Source organism: Salvelinus namaycush, chromosome 36, assembly GCF_016432855.1.
Source record: "Salvelinus namaycush isolate Seneca chromosome 36, SaNama_1.0, whole genome shotgun sequence".
In the NCBI taxonomy this organism is placed as follows: domain Eukaryota; kingdom Metazoa; phylum Chordata; class Actinopteri; order Salmoniformes; family Salmonidae; genus Salvelinus; species Salvelinus namaycush.
Window position 1 is genome coordinate 18,292,454 of NC_052342.1, and position 18,028 is coordinate 18,310,481.

The 18,028-nt window shown below is 43.4% G+C and overlaps 1 protein-coding gene across 5 annotated transcripts in view; it reads right to left on the bottom strand.

The window, feature by feature from the left end:
• The window catches only part of LOC120030187 (myotubularin-like), a 49,857-nt gene extending 35,020 nt beyond the window's left edge, over positions 1-14,837 (bottom strand). For 3 of the 5 annotated variants that reach the window (XM_038975536.1, XM_038975533.1, XM_038975534.1), the window contains exons 1-2: positions 14,770-14,832; positions 4,428-4,500 (exon numbers count right to left, since the gene is read on the bottom strand). In XM_038975536.1, coding sequence (XP_038831464.1) covers positions 4,428-4,496 — 69 coding nt within the window. In that variant the 5' untranslated portion in view covers positions 4,497-4,500; positions 14,770-14,832. Of the gene's footprint in view, positions 1-4,427; positions 4,501-14,769 lie in introns of all 5 variants that reach the window. The other 2 variants (XM_038975535.1, XM_038975537.1) reach the window with 2 other exon arrangements.
• Between the last annotated feature and the right edge of the window lie 3,191 nt (positions 14,838-18,028).

Sequence of the window (18,028 nt, forward strand, 5' to 3'; positions counted from 1 at the left end):
GTCAATCAGTTGTGTTGTGACAAGGTAGGGGTGGTATACAGAAGACGGTATTTTACCAAATAGGGCTAAATCCATAATGGCAAGAACAGCTCAACTAAGCAAAGAAATGACAGTCCATAATTACTTTAAGACATGAAGGTCAGTCAATCCGGAAAATTTCAAGAACTTTGAACATTTATTCAAGTGCAGGCGCAAATACCATCAATCACTATGATGAAACTGGCTCTCACGAGGACAGCCACAGGAAAGGAAGACCTAGAGGTACCTCTGCTGCAGAGGATAAGTTCAGTAGCATTAACTGCACTTCAGATTGCAGCCCAAATAAATGCTTCACAGAGTTCAAGTAACAGACACTAACTGTTCAGAGACTGCGTTAAATCAGGCCTTCGTGGTCAAATTGCTCCATGAAACCACTACTAACAGACACCAATAAGAAGAAGAGATTTGCTTGGGCCAAGAAATGAGCAATAAACCATTGGAAATCGGTTCTTTTGTCTGAGGAGTCCAAATTTGCGATTTTTGGTTCCAACCGCCGTGTCTTTGTGAGATGCCGAGTAGGTGAACGGATGATCTCCGAATGTGTGGTTTCCACCGTGAAGCATAGAGGAGGTGGTGTGATGGTGCTTTGCAGGTGACACTGATTTATTTAGAATTCAAGGCACTTAACCAGCATGGCTACCACAGCATTCTGCAGCGATACGCCATCCCATCTGGTTTACGCTTAGTGGGACGATCATTTGTTTTTCAACAGGACAATGACCCAACACACCCCCATGCTGTGTAAGGGCTATTTGACCAAGAAGGAGAGTGGTGGAATGCTGCAACAGATCACCCAACCTCAAACCAATTAAGATGGTTTGGGATGAGTTGGACCGCAGAGTGAAGGAAAAGCAGCCAACAAGTGTTCAGCATGTGGGAACTCCTTCAAGACTGTTGTAAAAGCATTCCAGGTGAAGCTGGTTGAGAGAATGCCAAGAGTGTACAAAGCCTTGTCTGTGTGTTTGACCAAAACTCTCTCCCCCTCAGCGCAATGGAGTGCACAGGTATTACGGTCACTGTCCTTTCAGCACCACCAGCCTATCACCTTTGATGTGATGCTGTTGTTGTTGCTATTGGCGACAGTGTGAACGTGGTGTTGGACTACCACAGGTTGAGTAAATAGCGTGTTTTTTGTTTTTCTGGGCACATTATTTTATGCTGAAGTCACGTGCAGGTTCCGTTTGTGTGTGTGCGGCAGCCCGAAGCACGACCAGGCCTATTTCATTCGTTCATAACGTCCTCAATCATTGCTCCTCCGACACTTGAACGGTCCAACTACAGAACGTATAACACTCCCCCAACCCTAACCATTAGTAGGGGTAACTACAAACTGACCTTAGTGTTCCAGTGGTAATACTGTGCCCATGTGTGTGTGCAGAACTCCCAGCCTGCTTCCAATCCTTCTGTCAGTCTGACCACACAACACCTCTCTGTTACCCTACTGAGAGAACTGTCTGCCAATCCGGCCACACTGTTTGTGTACGAGAGACATATAATAGTGCAGAGAGACCTGGCCTACCCAGGGCTCGACAAAGCCACACTTGTGTCCATATTACTGTACCTAGCAGTCATTTGTTTTTGCATGGAAAACTCAACAGTCAACGCTACGAGAGCACTGTTTTTATTGGCTACCACTCTGGGACTTCCTGATTGGAAAGCCAATAAGAATGACTAATCTGAGTATGAAAGAGGGTCTCTGTACTGAGAATAAATAACCTAGAAGGCCTAGGTCAGGTGTTCTAACCTGTCCTGAGTAGGTGAATCAGGTGAGAGTTCAGGGCTACAACTAATCTAACCTGGGGGTCTCCGAGGAGAGGTTTGAACACCACTGGCCTAACATTTTCCAACTGACATACATGATGCTGGTGCTCCAGCAGCAGGCCTTTGCCTTGATGATGCTGGTTGTCAGGGCAACACAGACAGAGTTCCTACATGGGAGCTTACAGCGCTGCAGGGGGTAGGACAGCGCTACTGACTACGGAGGTCAGAGGAAAAAATAATCATAAATAGATTCATGACAGAAGAGGCTAACCAGGCGCAGGTGCATAGTTTATTAACAGGTAAATGGTTTATTAAAAAGGTGCACAGTTTATTAATGAATAAGGAGACTAACCTAACTAGCCATTTCATAGTCACCTATCCATACTGGGCCTAGGCTGGTTAAACACAGCTTGTACAGAGTGTAGTCCATTTAGGTCAGGGGAAGAAGAGTGTGTGTTATTAGGCCTTAAGGGACATACACTGAACACAACTCTGAATATGGATTTGTGATTCAGGCTCTTGACACACACACACACTATATCAGTCCCCCAGCGTCAGGTCTGGAGCATGAAGTCACAAGCTCTGCTGGTTGGCTACTGTGTAGCAACCTAGCGCTGCCAAAAGCCCTGGTCTGCCCTAGAAAGCCTAGGTAAAATGACCATCGCCAGAACGACTGACACCAAAAAATGTAAACGGATACTTTGGCCTCAAATTTGATCCCCGCAGTAACTGATTTTAAAGTTTGCTACAAATCAAGATATTAAATAGTGATCCATTCTGACTACTACATTTGTCATCACACAGGACCACGTGCTGACACGGACCAATCACGGTCCGGCAGGCTATGAGGAGGCTCCCGGTTGACTCTCTCAAGCTGGATGAAAACGACTACGTCAGACATGATCCTTTGTTATTTACGTCCATTTCACCGCGACCCTTAGCGGCATTCAGCAATATGGAGCGCTTCAGATTCTAATGCTTCCGGCTTCATGCGCCTTCGGGAGTTTTCTAAAGGAACCCGTGGACGACATCAGCACTACTATCTACTGGTTTTAATGTCTATGGTGTCATCTTTACTGCCGAGCCTACCCGCTGAGACAGTTCATTACAGGTTGTACGGTATCATCTTTACTGCCGAGCCTACCCGCTGAGACAGTTTATTACAGGTTGTACGGTATCATCTTTACTGCCGAGCCTACCCGCTGAGACAGTTTATTACAGGTTGTACGGTATCATCTTTACTGCCGAGCCTACCCGCTGAGACAGTTTATTACAGGTTGTACGGTATCATCTTTACTGCCGAGCCTACCCGCTGAGACAGTTCATTACAGGTTGTACGGTATCATCTTTACTGCCGAGCCTACCCGCTGAGACAGTTTATTACAGGTTGTACGGTATCATCTTTACTGCCGAGCCTACCCGCTGAGACAGTTCATTACAGGTTGTACGGTATCATCTTTACTGCCGAGCCTTCCCGCTGAGACAGTACGGTAACAGAACATTTAACCGTGAAGCATGGGGGTGGCAGCATCATGTTGTGGGGGTGCTTTGCTGCAGGAGGGACTGGTGCACTTCACAAAATAGATGGCATCATGAGGGAAGAAAATTGTGTGTATATATTGAAGCAACATCTCAAGACATCAGTCAGGAAGTTACAGCTTGGTCGCAAATGGGTCTTCGAAATGGACAATGACCCCAAACATAGTTCCAGAGTTGTGGACAACAAAAGTCAAGGTATTGGAGTGGCCATCACAAAGCCCTGACCTCAATCCCATAGAGAATTTGTGGGCAGAACTGAAAAAGCCTGTGCGAGTGTGGCTGATGTGAAATGGCTAGCTAGTTAGCGGTGGTGCACGCTAATAGTGTTTCAATCGGTGACGTCACTCGCTCGGAGACCTAGAAGTAGTTGTTCCCCTTGCTCTGCAAGGGCCGCGGCTTTTGTTGCGCGATGGGTAACGATGCTTTGTGAGTGACTGTGGTTGATGTGTGCAGAGGGTCCCTGGTTCGAGCCCAGGTTGGGGCGAGGAGAGGGACGGAAGCTATACTGTTAAACGAGCAAGGAGGCCTACAAACGTGACTCAGTTACACCAGCTCTGTCAGGAGGAATGGGCCAAAATTCACCCAACTTATTGTGGGAAGGCTACCCGAAACTTTTGACCCAAGTTAAACAATTTAAAGGCAATGCTACCAAATGCTAATTGAGTGTCCATAAACTTCTGACCCACTGGGAATGATGAAAGAAATAAAAGCTGAAATAAATCATTCTCTACTATTATTCTGACATTTCACTTTCTTAAAATAAATTGGTGATCCTAACTGACCTAAGACAGGGAATTTTTACTATGATTAAATGTCAGGAATTGTGAAAATCTGAGTTTCAATGTATTTGGCTAAGGTGTATGTAAACTTCCGACTTCAACTGTACATGCTGCAAACCACAAAAAAAAAAAAAAAAAAAAAAAAAGTATATATATATATAAAAAAGTATATATACACTGAACACACACAGACAGACCAGAGAGAGAGTTAGAGGACTATACAGAGATAGAGAACAAAAAATTAGAGAGAAGGGAAAGAGAGCGAGTGAGAACGAGAGAGAGAAACAGACACACACTGAACACACTTACATTGTGACTGGAGCTGTTTTCCAGGGGATTATTAGAGGAGTTGTAGACTGGTATTGAAGCAGAGGCCATGACTCTACAGAGGAGATGGAGAGGAAAAGGATAGAGAGGAGGGAGGAGAGGTGAGAACAAAAGTAAGATATTAATATTGATGAATGAGGTCATTGGGACCGTTGCCACCCTTGGTTAGTTAACCCAAAAAGAAGAACCCCATTGCCCTTCTGAAGACAGTCACTGCGAAGGTCTTTAACAGACTAATATCTGTCCTGTCAGTGTCACACCACTCCCTACAGTGAAAGTAGAGTACTTGGCTCATCAAAGAGACAGTGGTTACTACCACCTGCTATAGCTTATTCAAGAATAGCGAAGTCAACAAAATGTGGCATGCTCTTCCTTTCTCTCCAACAGCAGCGATGATGATGCAATGAAAAGGACCTGTGTCTGATCCATCACAATGAGATATGGAAAGTGTGTGTGTGTGTGAGTGCCAACAGCAGTGAAAGCTTTAATGTTTTACAAATGTCTCATGAATTAGCCTACATTGATTTACTATCACACACACACACACACACACACACACACACACACACACAGCTAGCCATTTGATTAGCTGTTCAGCAGTGATATGGCTTGGGGGTAGAACTGTTAAGGAGCCTTTTGGACCTAGACTTGGCGCTCCGGTACCACTTGCCGTGCGGTAGCAGAGAGAACAGTCTATGACTAGGGTGGCTGGAGTCTTACATTTATTTTTTAAATGTACTCCTTTTTCTCCTTAATTTCGTGATATCCAATTGGTAGTCTCATCGCTGCAACTTATGTACGGACTCAGGAGAAGTGAAGGTCGAGAGCCGTGCGTCCTCTGAAACACAAGCCAACCAAGCCGCACCCCTTCTTGACACAAAGCCCACTCAACCCGGAAGCCAGCAGCATCAATGTGCCGGAGGAAACACCGTACACCTGGCAACCGTGTCAGCGTGCACTGCGCCCGGTCCACCACAGGAGTCGCTAGTGCGCAATGAGACAAGGACATCCCTGCCGGCCAAACCCTCCCCTAACCCGGACGACGCTGGGCCAATTGTGCGCCGCCCCAGGGGTCTCCCGGTCGCGGTCGGCTGCGACAGAGCCTGGACTCTAACCAGGATCTCTAGCGGCACAGCTTAGACCACTGCGCCACTCAGGAGGCCCTGACTGGAGTCTGACAATTTTTGGGGCCTTCCTCTGACACCACCTTGTATATAGGTCCTAGATGGCAGGAAGCTTGGCCCCATGGGAACAAATTGATAATTTTAACCATGTTTTGAAATGAGTGTTTGTTTACAATACTATTGTTTAGATCAATGGAGTAAAACAAGATTATATTGGGGTTCTGCTGGGGGTAAGTCAGCTCAGTTAGCTCATGAGGCATTGATAGGTTAGATTTTTCATTGGCTAGGCTTAGGTTACATATCATTGATTCAAAAACTCCAAACATGGACTGCCCCTTTAAATGCGGAAGGTACAAGTCAGGCCATTAATCATTTCACTGGAAAGCGTTGACCTCTATATCTGTTACAGCAACATCGGCTCAGAGAGAAGAAGCACTACACTGCGTCGAGACGAGGAGCTAGGCATATGGCTATTTATAATGTCTGACACACACACACTTGACAGTTACTGTGGTTTGGTAAGTGAAGTGGAGGGTGGGAGGTGGAGAGAAAGGGCACGAGGGGGCTGCCCTGGCTGTCACGATTAGCAAGCCCTGATCATACGTCACTGACAGACTACTCTGATGTACTCAATCCATCACATAGACACACACACACCTCCCCGGGGAGAGAAGAGGGCCAAATCAAAACCGTTCATTGTTCTTAATGTTATCATACTGTAGGTTGATGCTGATTACCTAAATGGACGTCCTATATTCAGTTTTCTGATTAACTCTACCTCGAATTAATGCAAAAAGAAAAACTATTTTGATACATTTATGTGGTAATAAATATCCACACAAATTCTGTAATGACTCTATAAATGTTTATTTTCAAGCTTCGTGTGAATATTAAAAGCCATCATAAGGATAACTTATGGATAAAGGCTAGCCTATATTTTCATGGATAATACTGTCAGTGAATATGATAGGCCCTACATATAAACACCAGTGATACTTTTTGGTCATGTAGTGCACAGTGTATGTGGACGCCTGCTCCTTGAACATCTCATTCCAAAATCATGGGCATTAATATGGAGTTGGTCCCCCCTTTGCTGCTATAACAGCCTCCACTCTTCTGGGAAGGCTTTCCACGGCTAGATGATATGACCTCGCCACAAACAGAACAATGAGATAGATATTTCACCAGATGTATAAAATGTGAAGCATCCGCTTGGCGTTTCCATTCACAACCAAATATGGTATTGAGAGGAAGCCCAGTGGCCGGCAGTGGCAAAAGATGGATTTTGGCCGACATTCTGCAAATGTCCTCATCGATGAAACATTAGATCTCAATACAGTTATGTTTCATAACTAGAATCTATTATGAACAGATTAGACTACGTATTGTAGATTAACTTTTGCCAAAGTGAAACTTTTTTTTATTTTTTTTAAATCACATTGTTTAGGAGTGCAAAGGCGAAGTGAGTTATTGGACACACGCATTTCACAGAGTAGGCGTTCCTTAAAGGAAATATGCAGATGTATGCTAGAACGGGCCAATAGGATCTCGCTAGCTCATGCTTGGCTCTGCCCACCTCCTTACTTGTTCTTCCCACTATGACTCATTTGTTCCCATTGGAAACAGGCTGTGGTCTGTCTTGGTTAAGTTATAAAAATATTTGATCTGGCTTTGTGCACGAGGGCATTGTCATGCTGAAACAGGAAAGGGCCTTCCCCAAACGGTTGCCACAAAATTGGAAGCACAGAATCGTCTAGAATGTCAATGTATGCTATAGCGTTAAGCATTTCCCTTCACTGCAACTAAGGGGCCTAGCCCGAACCATGAAAAACAGCCCTAGACAACTACTCCTCCACCAAACTTTACAGTTGACACTATGCATTGGGGCAGATAGCGTTTTCCTGGCATCCACCAAACCCAAATTTGTCTGCCGTACTGACATATGGTGAAGCGTGATTCATCACTCCAAACAAGATTTTCTTAGAATTCGGTGGCATTATATTATAGTACGACGAATACAATTGAACAAAGCTGAATAAAATAGAAAGGATATTTCCTCCAAAATGATTTAAGAGATTGTGCACTTGCGGCTATTCTGTGTTGAGCGTTTAACAAAGAAAACAGGTACTCCTATATGCTTAATTTAGAGTTATTAATGTAACTTTAGTTGTTCTACAAATGTTGGATTATATGTTTCGATTTTTAATACATTGTAAGGCTGCATGATGCAGCTAATGCTGATTTGAAAAAAGTGGCTTGAAAAGGCACGAGCTCTGCTTAAATTTTTACACAGGCTGTACACACTTCATCAGTCTCTCATTCACAATTTGACAAGCAAATGACAATGTCGGCGGCATCCCCTTTGTGTGGCCGTAATGCACACAAAAAAAAAAGCCATGTCTCCTGCTGCCAGCGGCCGTTGCGCCCTTGGCCCAGAGTGCTGCAGGCTCCAAAGCACCTCTCACTCACATGGCTCTCCATCACGTGATCTGGTCTTTCTCACAGGCTACAAGTGACGACAGACACATCGAGGATGCAACAGCGCGTTCTTATCCAATTCCGAGGTGCATATTGAAGATAAGTAGATGAGTAGGCCTAACGAACCGCAAAAGCATCCGCCTATGTCAACCTACTATCCTCCATAGTACAAAACTTTACTTATTATATTCTGTGCGAGAAATAAATATTCCAAACATATTCTGGGACAGTTATGGTTATGTTATGGTTATGTTAATTTGCGATAGATCCCAAATTAACATAACCACTAGCAGAAAAACCAAGTTTTCCCGCAATGTGGCTGACGCAACAGATCAGAAGGTGTAGCTATTTCTTCACAATATAAGAGCAACAATGTGCACATGGCAGTAGGCAATAAGCGTAAAAGTTCCTTTAGCGGGAAAACACCATTATCAAAAGTGTTCTGACATCCGGATGAAAAGCGTGCCTGCCCAAAGTAAACTGCCTGCTACTCAGGCCCAGAAGCTAGGATATGCATATAATTGGTAGATTTGGATAGAAAGCACTCTAAAGTTTCTAAAACTGTTAAAATAATGTTTGTGAGTATAACAGAACTTATTTGGCAGGCGAAAACCCGAGGACAAACCATCCAAGATTATTTTTTGAGTTCACTGTGTTTTCAATTGGTTTTCTATGGGAATCTAGATTTCTGAGGCATCTGGTTGCAGTTCCTATGGCTTCCACTAGATGTCAGTCTTTAGAAATTGGTTGATCTAAAGTTAATAAAACTATTAAAATAATGTCTGAGAGTATAACAGAACTGAAATGACAGGCGAAACCCCAAGGACAAACCATCCCCCCCAAAAAATGTTTTCATCCTACCACTGATTTCAATGGCTGGCACTTTTATAATAGGGCGAAATTGTGCTTGATTGCAGTTCCTAGGACTTCCACTAGATGTCAACAGTCTTTAGAAAGAGTTATTTTTTTTTTTTTTTATTAGCCAGAAATTGTAGTTTTTCTAGGTTGCTCCCATTTTGGCTGTAGTGTTTCCAAGTGCGTGAATGAGAGCGCGTTCTTTGGTATTTTTCTCAGGTAAAGACAATAACGATTCTCCGTCTCAAATTTTTGCATTTATTTGCGTATTAGGGTACCTAAGGTTTGATTATAAACGTTGAGTGACTTGTTTGGATAAGTTTATTGGTAACGTTTGGGATTCATTTTGTATGCATTTTGAAGGCGGGAAACCGATTGGATCATTGACTGAAGCGCGCCAGCTAAACTGAGTTTTTATGGATATAAAGAAGGACTTGATCGAACAAAAGGACCATTTGTAATGTAACTGGTACCTTTTGGAGTGCCAACAGAAGAAGATCTTCAAAGGTAAGTCATATATTATATCGCTATTTCTGACTTTCGTGTCGCAACTCCCTGGTTGAAAATGATTTGTTATGCATGTGTGTGCTGGGCGCTGTCCTCAGATAATCGCACGGTTTGCTTTCGCCGTAAAGCCTTTTTGAAATCTGACACGGCAGCTGGATTAACAACAAGTTAAGCTTTATTTTGATGTATTGCACTTGTGATTTCATGAAAGTTTAATATTTATAGTAATTTAATTTGAATTTGGCGCTTTGCAATTTCACCAGAAGTTGCAGCTGGCGCCCCACTGATCCGCAGGAAGTTAAGAGGCCATCACTCTGTTCTAAAGCATTGCATTGCCTATAGAAATGTTGCGCAACCTGAGCTCTCATGAAGTGTTTGATTTCCGATTACATTTGCATTGATGTCAGAGTGATTAGACGGACAATAGAGTGCTGAGTACCAGGCAGTTAGCAAGTTTAGTAGGCTACTAATGACCACCAGCAGCATCACAGCTTGGAGAAACCTAATTACCGTGATGTCACGTGTACTTTGACTGCCTTCATGGCTCGTGACCGCCAGTGTCGATCACCGCAACAGCCCTACCAGCGACTGGCTCATGTGAACTAAAATCCTGATGCTTTGTTTTAACGTTTGGAAACATCAATAATCATTGATTGCGAGACGGCTTTTGAAACATATGGCCCTCATCTTTCATCAGCGAGAAAGAAACCTTCAAAAAAAAAAAAAGATACTTACTGTAGCAGTTACAGATACATGCAGCTATGGGTGCCTCCACCTGACCAAACCACACTTCTTCTGCTACACTTCCCGAGTTACACTTCCACACAGGTGTTCTGAGCATGCTAGATAGCTAGGGTAAACGGACCTATTCAGCCCACTACCATCTTTGGATTGAAAAAACAACAACAAATGTTTTTTTCTCTTTCTGCCATTTCAACTATTTCACCTGGTCGATACATCCGTAACTTTTGCAGACACGGTTTTTGCAGACACGGTCATCGCAGCCACCCAATAAGCCAGCGGTAGGTTATAGTGGACAAAATTCTCTCTCCAGGCCCGCTGGGAAGGCAGAGTTTGTACCTTCAGACACATGAAATGGTTCAAAATCGGAACACTTCCACTACCCGGCACGCAGTGCAGCTGAAATCGGCTGCACCTACCGCCAACAGCGTGAGACGATTACAAAAATAAAATAGGAAAGCAAGGCTTTAACGTTGTTTTTTTACAGAAATGTTTGGCGATCGACTAGAAATGTCTTGGAGATGGACTAGTCGATCACGCACAACCGGTTGGTGACCACTGCTCTAAGCCAATCAGATGTTTTATTATTAAGTTGACAGTTGTTTAAGTTTCCACTAGTGGCCAATTTCAAAGCAGAAAAAAAAACTAGTGTTGAAGAAACCCTCAGATAAACATATTTCTTGTACCTTCTCAGACAAGTGATCATACTTTTGGTAAAATCAAGAGATGAATGTGCTGATACATGCACATGATAGCATACTTCATGAGCATTCATGACTACTTCTTGCCAATTGAAAATATGTGTTTTTCATGCTAGCAGTCGTGCCACAGTCACACAGGAGCAACATAACTGTGAACTACAACAAGATTATAGATTCAGGCATTCACACCTTACATTTTTAAATGCATTTAGTCTTATTTTACTGTTAAATGAACCTTGGATAGATGCCATTTTTGTAAATGTGATATTTATCTCAGCTTAAAGGGAACAGTAGCACAGAAAGCATTCCCTCTATAAAGAATGTAAATTACAATAAAGCAATATTGTTCAATACTAACTATGCATAATATAGGATTCTATAGTGTATATTTATAGCCCAAACCATCAGCCTCAAAATATTTTGAGTAGACTTTGCTATTTTGTCTCAACATAAATCAGTGTTGTTCCAATTAAGCCCAGTATGCCCCCATTCAGCCCAGTGCGCGCCCAGCGCCCCCATTCAGCCCAGCGTGCTCCCATTTAGCCCAGCGCGCTCCCGTACAGCCCGGCGCGCTCCCGTTCAGCCCGGCGCGCTCCCGTTCAGCCCGGCGCGCTCCCGTTCAGCCCGGCGCGCTCCCGTTCAGCCCAGCGCGCTCCCGTTCAGCCCAGCGCGCTCCCATTCAGCCCAGCGCGCTCCCATTCAGCCCAGCGCGCTCCCATTCAGCCCAGCACGCTCCCATTCAGCCCAGTACGCTCCGATTTATGCTCCCATTCAGCCCAGCATGCTCCCATTCAGCCCAGTACGCTCCCATTCAGCCCAGTACGCTCCCATTTAGGCTCCCATTCAGCCCAGCACGCTCCCATTCAGCCCAGCACGCTCCCATTCAGCCCAGCACGCTCCCATTCAGCCCAGCACGCTCCCATTTAGGCTCCCATTCAGCCCAGTACGCTCCCATTCAGCCCAGCACGCTCCCATTCAGCCCAGTACGCTCCCATTCAGCCCAGCACGCTCCCATTCAGCCCAGTACGCTCCCATTCAGCCCAGCACGCTCCCATTCAGCCCAGTACGCTCCCATTCAGCCCAGTACGCTCCCATTCAGCCCAGTACGCTCCCATTCAGCCCAGCACGCTCCCATTCAGCCCAGTACGCTCCCATTTAGGCTCCCATTCAGCCCAGTACGCTCCCATTCAGCCCAGTACGCTCCCATTCAGCCCAGCACGCCCCCATTCAGCCCAGCACGCCCCCATTCAGCCCAGTACACTCCCATTAAGCCCAGTATGCATTGAAACACAGGGATAGTGTGTTGATCTCTAATATTCAATGAACATAAATGTTTTTTTTTTTTTCAGATTTAAGTTGATTAAAACACACAAAAACTACAGTTAAGCATATTATGCATCTAGCCACGGTACCTTAACCAAGATTAAAAACCTCTGTACTCTCTCCAAGACGTTTGGAGTGGACAGGTAGTCGTTGATGCTGAGAGAGAAGAATTAGTTCAGGGTTGAGGGATATAAGATCTACAAGTAGAGGACACACATGCAAACAAATGAGGGATAAGAAGATAACTATTGGGCGACTACTCATGCAGTTAGGGCCGGGGCATTATCATATTTTTGTCTTCCATTCATCCAGGTGATTCCATTTTGTTGGTCCACCACTTGTACTTTAAGACACAGTAGAGAGGGAGATTATAAAAACCGGTCTTCAGATGGGCTTTAGGAAGACAAGTTGAACTAATTAACAAGAATAGTAGTACAGCAAATGTGAATCAGCTTTCAGATAATTCATTGAAAGTTGTTATGGTCTCTGTGCATGGCTTCTTATCCATAGAGGGACCAGGTTGGTGTTCTAACCAAGTAATTACACGCCTGATTCAATTAATCATGTTTTGAAGTCTATGATTAGTTGAATCAGGTGTGTACTGGTTGTCAAAAACAAAAGCCTAACTACACTGCTCTCTGTGGATACGGTTGGACACACCCCTGTTATAAGTGCTACTTTCATGATGAATAGCAATGATCAGTTTATTTTAATAACTTTAGGGGACATTCATAAACCTATACATATACTTTAGATAAGTCAGTTTTGAACATTTAAATGAATTGAAATGGATTATTTCAGTGGTTGGCTAATATGAAACACCAATGTGCTTCAGAAGGGTACATTCGGTACCCATTAAGCCCAGTCCAGACTTTACCCATTTAAAATATTTTTATGGCTTATGATAAAAAAATTAAAAAAGTAAAGTCATAAAGCTTCATATGAGAGACTAATCTTTCATTTTAACTACTTTTTTAAACAAAAATTAGGGTAGTATATGTTAGAAATGTCTAAACTTTTATTTTGGTGGGCTTAATAGATACACTTACCCTAATTAGCACAGGTGGTCGCTTCTGTCTTCTGTCTGTTTTCTGTAAACAAGCGCTGTAACATGGAGATATGGCAGCGTGGGGACACTAACTCTATGAAAAAGGTGTGTATCAATATAACCTTTCGTTTTTCAAAAATGATTTCTTGCTGATGTGCTTCCAAAACCGTACCGCGAGAGATGTGTGTGTTCATGTTCAGTGTTAATGTTAACAAAACTCCCCCGTACGGAGGACGCCTTCATCCAATTACTTATGTGTAACGTGAGGGAACTGAGAGTCATGATCAAGGGCTAGAAAACTCCCCAACTTTCAATGTGTATCCAGTCAGTGGGCAAATAGCAAGAAAGTAGCATGGGAATGTCCCAAGTGAAGTGAAACTTGCAATGCAACAACATGAGAAAGTAATCAGTCATGTTTTGAATTAAATCATAACACACAAATTATATGAAATCATTTATATTCTAACTGACAACTTGTAATTCCTGCTTGCTGGCTAGCCAGATTCCCAAAATCAAGTGATGTTAGCTTCAGTGGAGTAAAGTAATTCAAGTGAAAATACTTTAAAGTACTATTTAAGGTCGTTTTGGGGGGTATCTGTACTTAACTATTTATATTTTCTGACAACTTTTACTCCACTACATTCCTAAAGAAAATGATGTACTTTTTACTCCATACATTTTCCCTGCCACCCAAAAGTACTCGATACATTTCGAATGCTTAGCTGGACAGGAAAATGGTCAAATTCAAACACTTATCAAGGGAACATCCCTGCTCATCCCTACAGCCTCTGATCTGGCAGACTCACTAAACACAAATGCTTAGTTTGTAAATTATGTCCCGAGTGTTGTAGTGTGTCCCTGGCTATCCGTAAATGTGTGAAATTATTTATACTTTTACTTTTGATACTTAAGTATGTTTTAGCAATAACTTTTATATGTAAAACCAAATAAGTTTAGACTTTTATTCAAGTAGCATTTGTTTTGCTGGGTGACTTTCACTTGACTTTCATTTTCTATGGAAAATGTATCTTTCCTTTTATTCAAGTATGACAATTGGGTATTTTTTCCACCACTGGTTAGCAACATTAAATGTCCCAACAAACTCGCCTAGTTGCCCCGAAGCTAGTGAGGCGTAGAATAAATGGAATGTGAAACTAGCTTCAATGTTGTGTGGGGGAAAAAAATTCTGCTTCAACCCTAAAGACGTTACGGCACAAAGAGCATTGTAAACACAGGCAATAACTACCAACTGAACTGAATTCATTCAAATGAAGGCTTCAAACAGACGACAAACCAACTTTTACAACTTCGCCCCTGCCCCATTCCAGCACCAGCGCCAAGCCAACGCTCGAGTCAGTGCATAGACATCATGGAGCGAGTCGCGACCAGGAAATCGCGAAGGCCAGAATAACAAACCGATAGATACTTTAGAACTCAAATAAGACCATTTATTTAGTCTCAGCACAATGTAACATCAACCAACCGCTGCCGAAAAGCCCACAAAATGTCAACGCCGTGGTATTTTCCTCGTGATTTATGTTACTTACCCACAAACTGCTATTCTCCGTTCCCGAATTTTGTCGGTCTGTTTTGCACCGCTCTCAGGAAGAAGAACTTCACCCAGAGTCACGTGCGGAGCTGTCATGACGCGGATTGGACGGTTGTCAAGTCGGACCCTGCAAAGAGTTTAGGGAGTTGTATTTTTCATTGGTTAGTGGTAAATCCTGATATTTCCAGCTAAAATGGTTTATGGATGTTTTTCCACGGTTTATAGGCTATATTGTATTCATGTGTTTATTGATATGAAATATAGACAAGGACATTGCCATTGTTTTCTGTTGAAATATGACCGACAGTAGATAGGGGAAGTGTAAACTCAGCTATTATAGCTTATCGTATCCTATATTAACCACAGGAGGCTGGTGAGATGAGCTAGAGGAGAACGGGCTTACTGCAATGGCTGTAATGGAATAAATGTAACATACGTTTGATGTGTTTGATACCGTTCCATTCATATCATCCCAGCCATTATCAAGGAGCCCGTCCTCCTATAGCTCCTTCCACCAGCCTCCCCTGATCTTAACATTAACCCCTAAACTCATTAGGCTTATTACTCAGCCAGATTTACATTAGAGACAGGGAGACTCCCTGATCCTATACCATACAGGCATTATACAGCAACTTAGTTAGACCACTGTCATTGCAAAGACAGGATTTTACTCATCCATCCATGCTTTCACCCGTCCTGTCATGTCTTGACGAATCAGTGATCATGGAACAAAATACACGAGGGAAGGAAGCAGTGAAATATACAAGGAAAGAGAGCCATTGAGACACAGCCGTGGTGCTTTTGATAAAACATCTGAAAGCTGCCGACGCCAGGGATTTAGAGAATGGCCATTCCATGCCCCTGCCCAAAAATGTGTCCAATTGCATGATATACACTGGATTTCTTAAGCAACTGGGGAATCAGGCGGGGCAAAAAGCCTTTGGCAGCCTATCTGGGAACATATTTTTACCTCGCTGACTCCCAGACTTGTGAAGTTCCCGAGTGGCGCATCGGTCAAAGGCACTGCATCTCAGTGCTAGAGGCATCACTACAGACCCTGGTTTGATTCCAGACTGTATCACAGCGGTCAAAGGCACTGCATCTCAGTGCTAGAGGCGTCACTACAGACCCTGGTTTGATTCCAGGCTGTATCACAGCGGTCAAAGGCACTGCATCTCAGTGCTAGAGGCGTCACTACAGACCCTGGTTTGATTCCAGGCTGTATCACAGTGGTCTAAGGCACTGCATCTCAGTGCTAGAGGCGTCACTACAGACCCTGGTTTGATTCCAGACTGTATCACAGCGGTCAAAGGCACTGCATCTCAGTGCTAGAGGCGTCACTACAGACCCTGGTTTGATTCCAGACTGTACCACAGCGGTCAAAGGCACTGCATCTCAGTGCAAGAGGCGTCACTACAGACCCTGGTTTGATTCCAGGCTGTATCACAGCGGTCAAAGGCACTGCATCTCAGTGCTAGAGGTGTCACTACAGACCCTGGTTTGATTCCAGGCTGTATCACAGCGGTCAAAGGCACTGCATCTCAGTGCTAGAGGCGTCACTACAGACCCTGGTTCCATTCCAGGCTGTATCACAACTGGCTGTGATTGGGAGTCCCGTAGGGCGGCGCGCAATTGGCCCAGCGTCATCCGGGTTAGGGGTTGGCTGGGGTAGGCCGTCGTTGTAAATAAGAATTTGTTCTTAACTGACTTGCCTAGTTAAATAAAAAATAAAAAGTTACTTAGTGAAAGAATCAGGAAGGAGAATTTCCCAAAGGAGGTCCTTCGGGTTCAGTAGGCAGTGCTTGACTTGGGCAGGAGCTCACCGAAGCTGAATACCAGGACCTCACATTTGTTACAGCTTGAGATCCTGCACCTCTTTTAAACTATTAGCTCAAAAGTATTGTGGAGCTCCTGCACCTAAGTATAAACAGTACCGGCAAGGCATTTATTTCAGTCCAAGTCAAGCACTGTCAGTAGGCAGAGTTTATGTCCATAGGTTTGTGTCATAGCCTACATAGTAAGGGCAAGAGTTCTTTCTGGTCAGGCCAAGCATGTCAGGAAAAACTCCTGATCCTAATTATATACTATAGTTAAAACAAGCATTTCCTGAATAATTACTTCACCAGGCCCTAGTCATAGGCAGCCCATGTTACTGGGGTTCAAAGAGTGATTTCCACAGTGGGCAAGATTCATTATGACATCATATCAACCAGTTTTACATTCATTATGACATCATATTAACCAGTTTTGCATTCATTATGACATATCAACCAGTTTTACATTCATTATGACACCATATCAACCAGTTTTACATTCATTATGACATATCAACCAGTTTTACATTCATTATGACATATCAACCAGTTTTACATTCATTATGACACCATATCAACCAGTTTTACCTTAATTATGACATCATTACAACCAGTTTTACATTCATTATGACACCATATGAACCAGTTTTACCTTAATTATGACATCATGACAACCAGTATTACATTCATTATGATGTTCTGTAATTTCAACAATGTTTTGCCCAGCCAGGTCACCTGTTATATAAGTCAGTATTCAACATCCATCCATATCTGAGGAGATGACATGGAATCCGGCCACTAGGGGCAACAGTGTTACCTTCATGTAGGTTTGAGTTTTGCTCGGGTGTTGTGGATGGGGATGGAGGATGGGAGTAAGCATAGAAAGTTCCTTTTGATTAAAAAACATTTACGCCTATCCCAAACCTTAACCTTTACCATTCAGAGTTAATACCTAACTTTAAGAATTTGGAGTTAATCCCTGAACATAACTCTAACCTTAACCTTAAACCTTACATTTGGAACAACTTTGAAATTTGATGTTTGAGAAACATGGATGAATGTCTAATTGTGGAGTGTGATGAGAGCTGGCAGGTTTTCCCTGTTGGGTTAGCCTTTATTCTCATAGCTGCTGACACAGTGGAACAAATACTGTACATCTGTAGATTGAATGTGACAAACAGTCCTAACATGGTGGAATGAAAACCAGGTGCCTGTACACACACACACACACACACACACACACACACACACACACACACACACACACACACACACACACACACACACACACACACACACACACACACACACACACACACACACACACACACACCAGTGAGAACTATAGAAATCGGAACTGATACGTGTCAGATATATCAACGCCCAGGTCTTGCTATAGACAGGCTGTTGCTATGCATTTCCTTTGAGGTTTTATTAAGAATA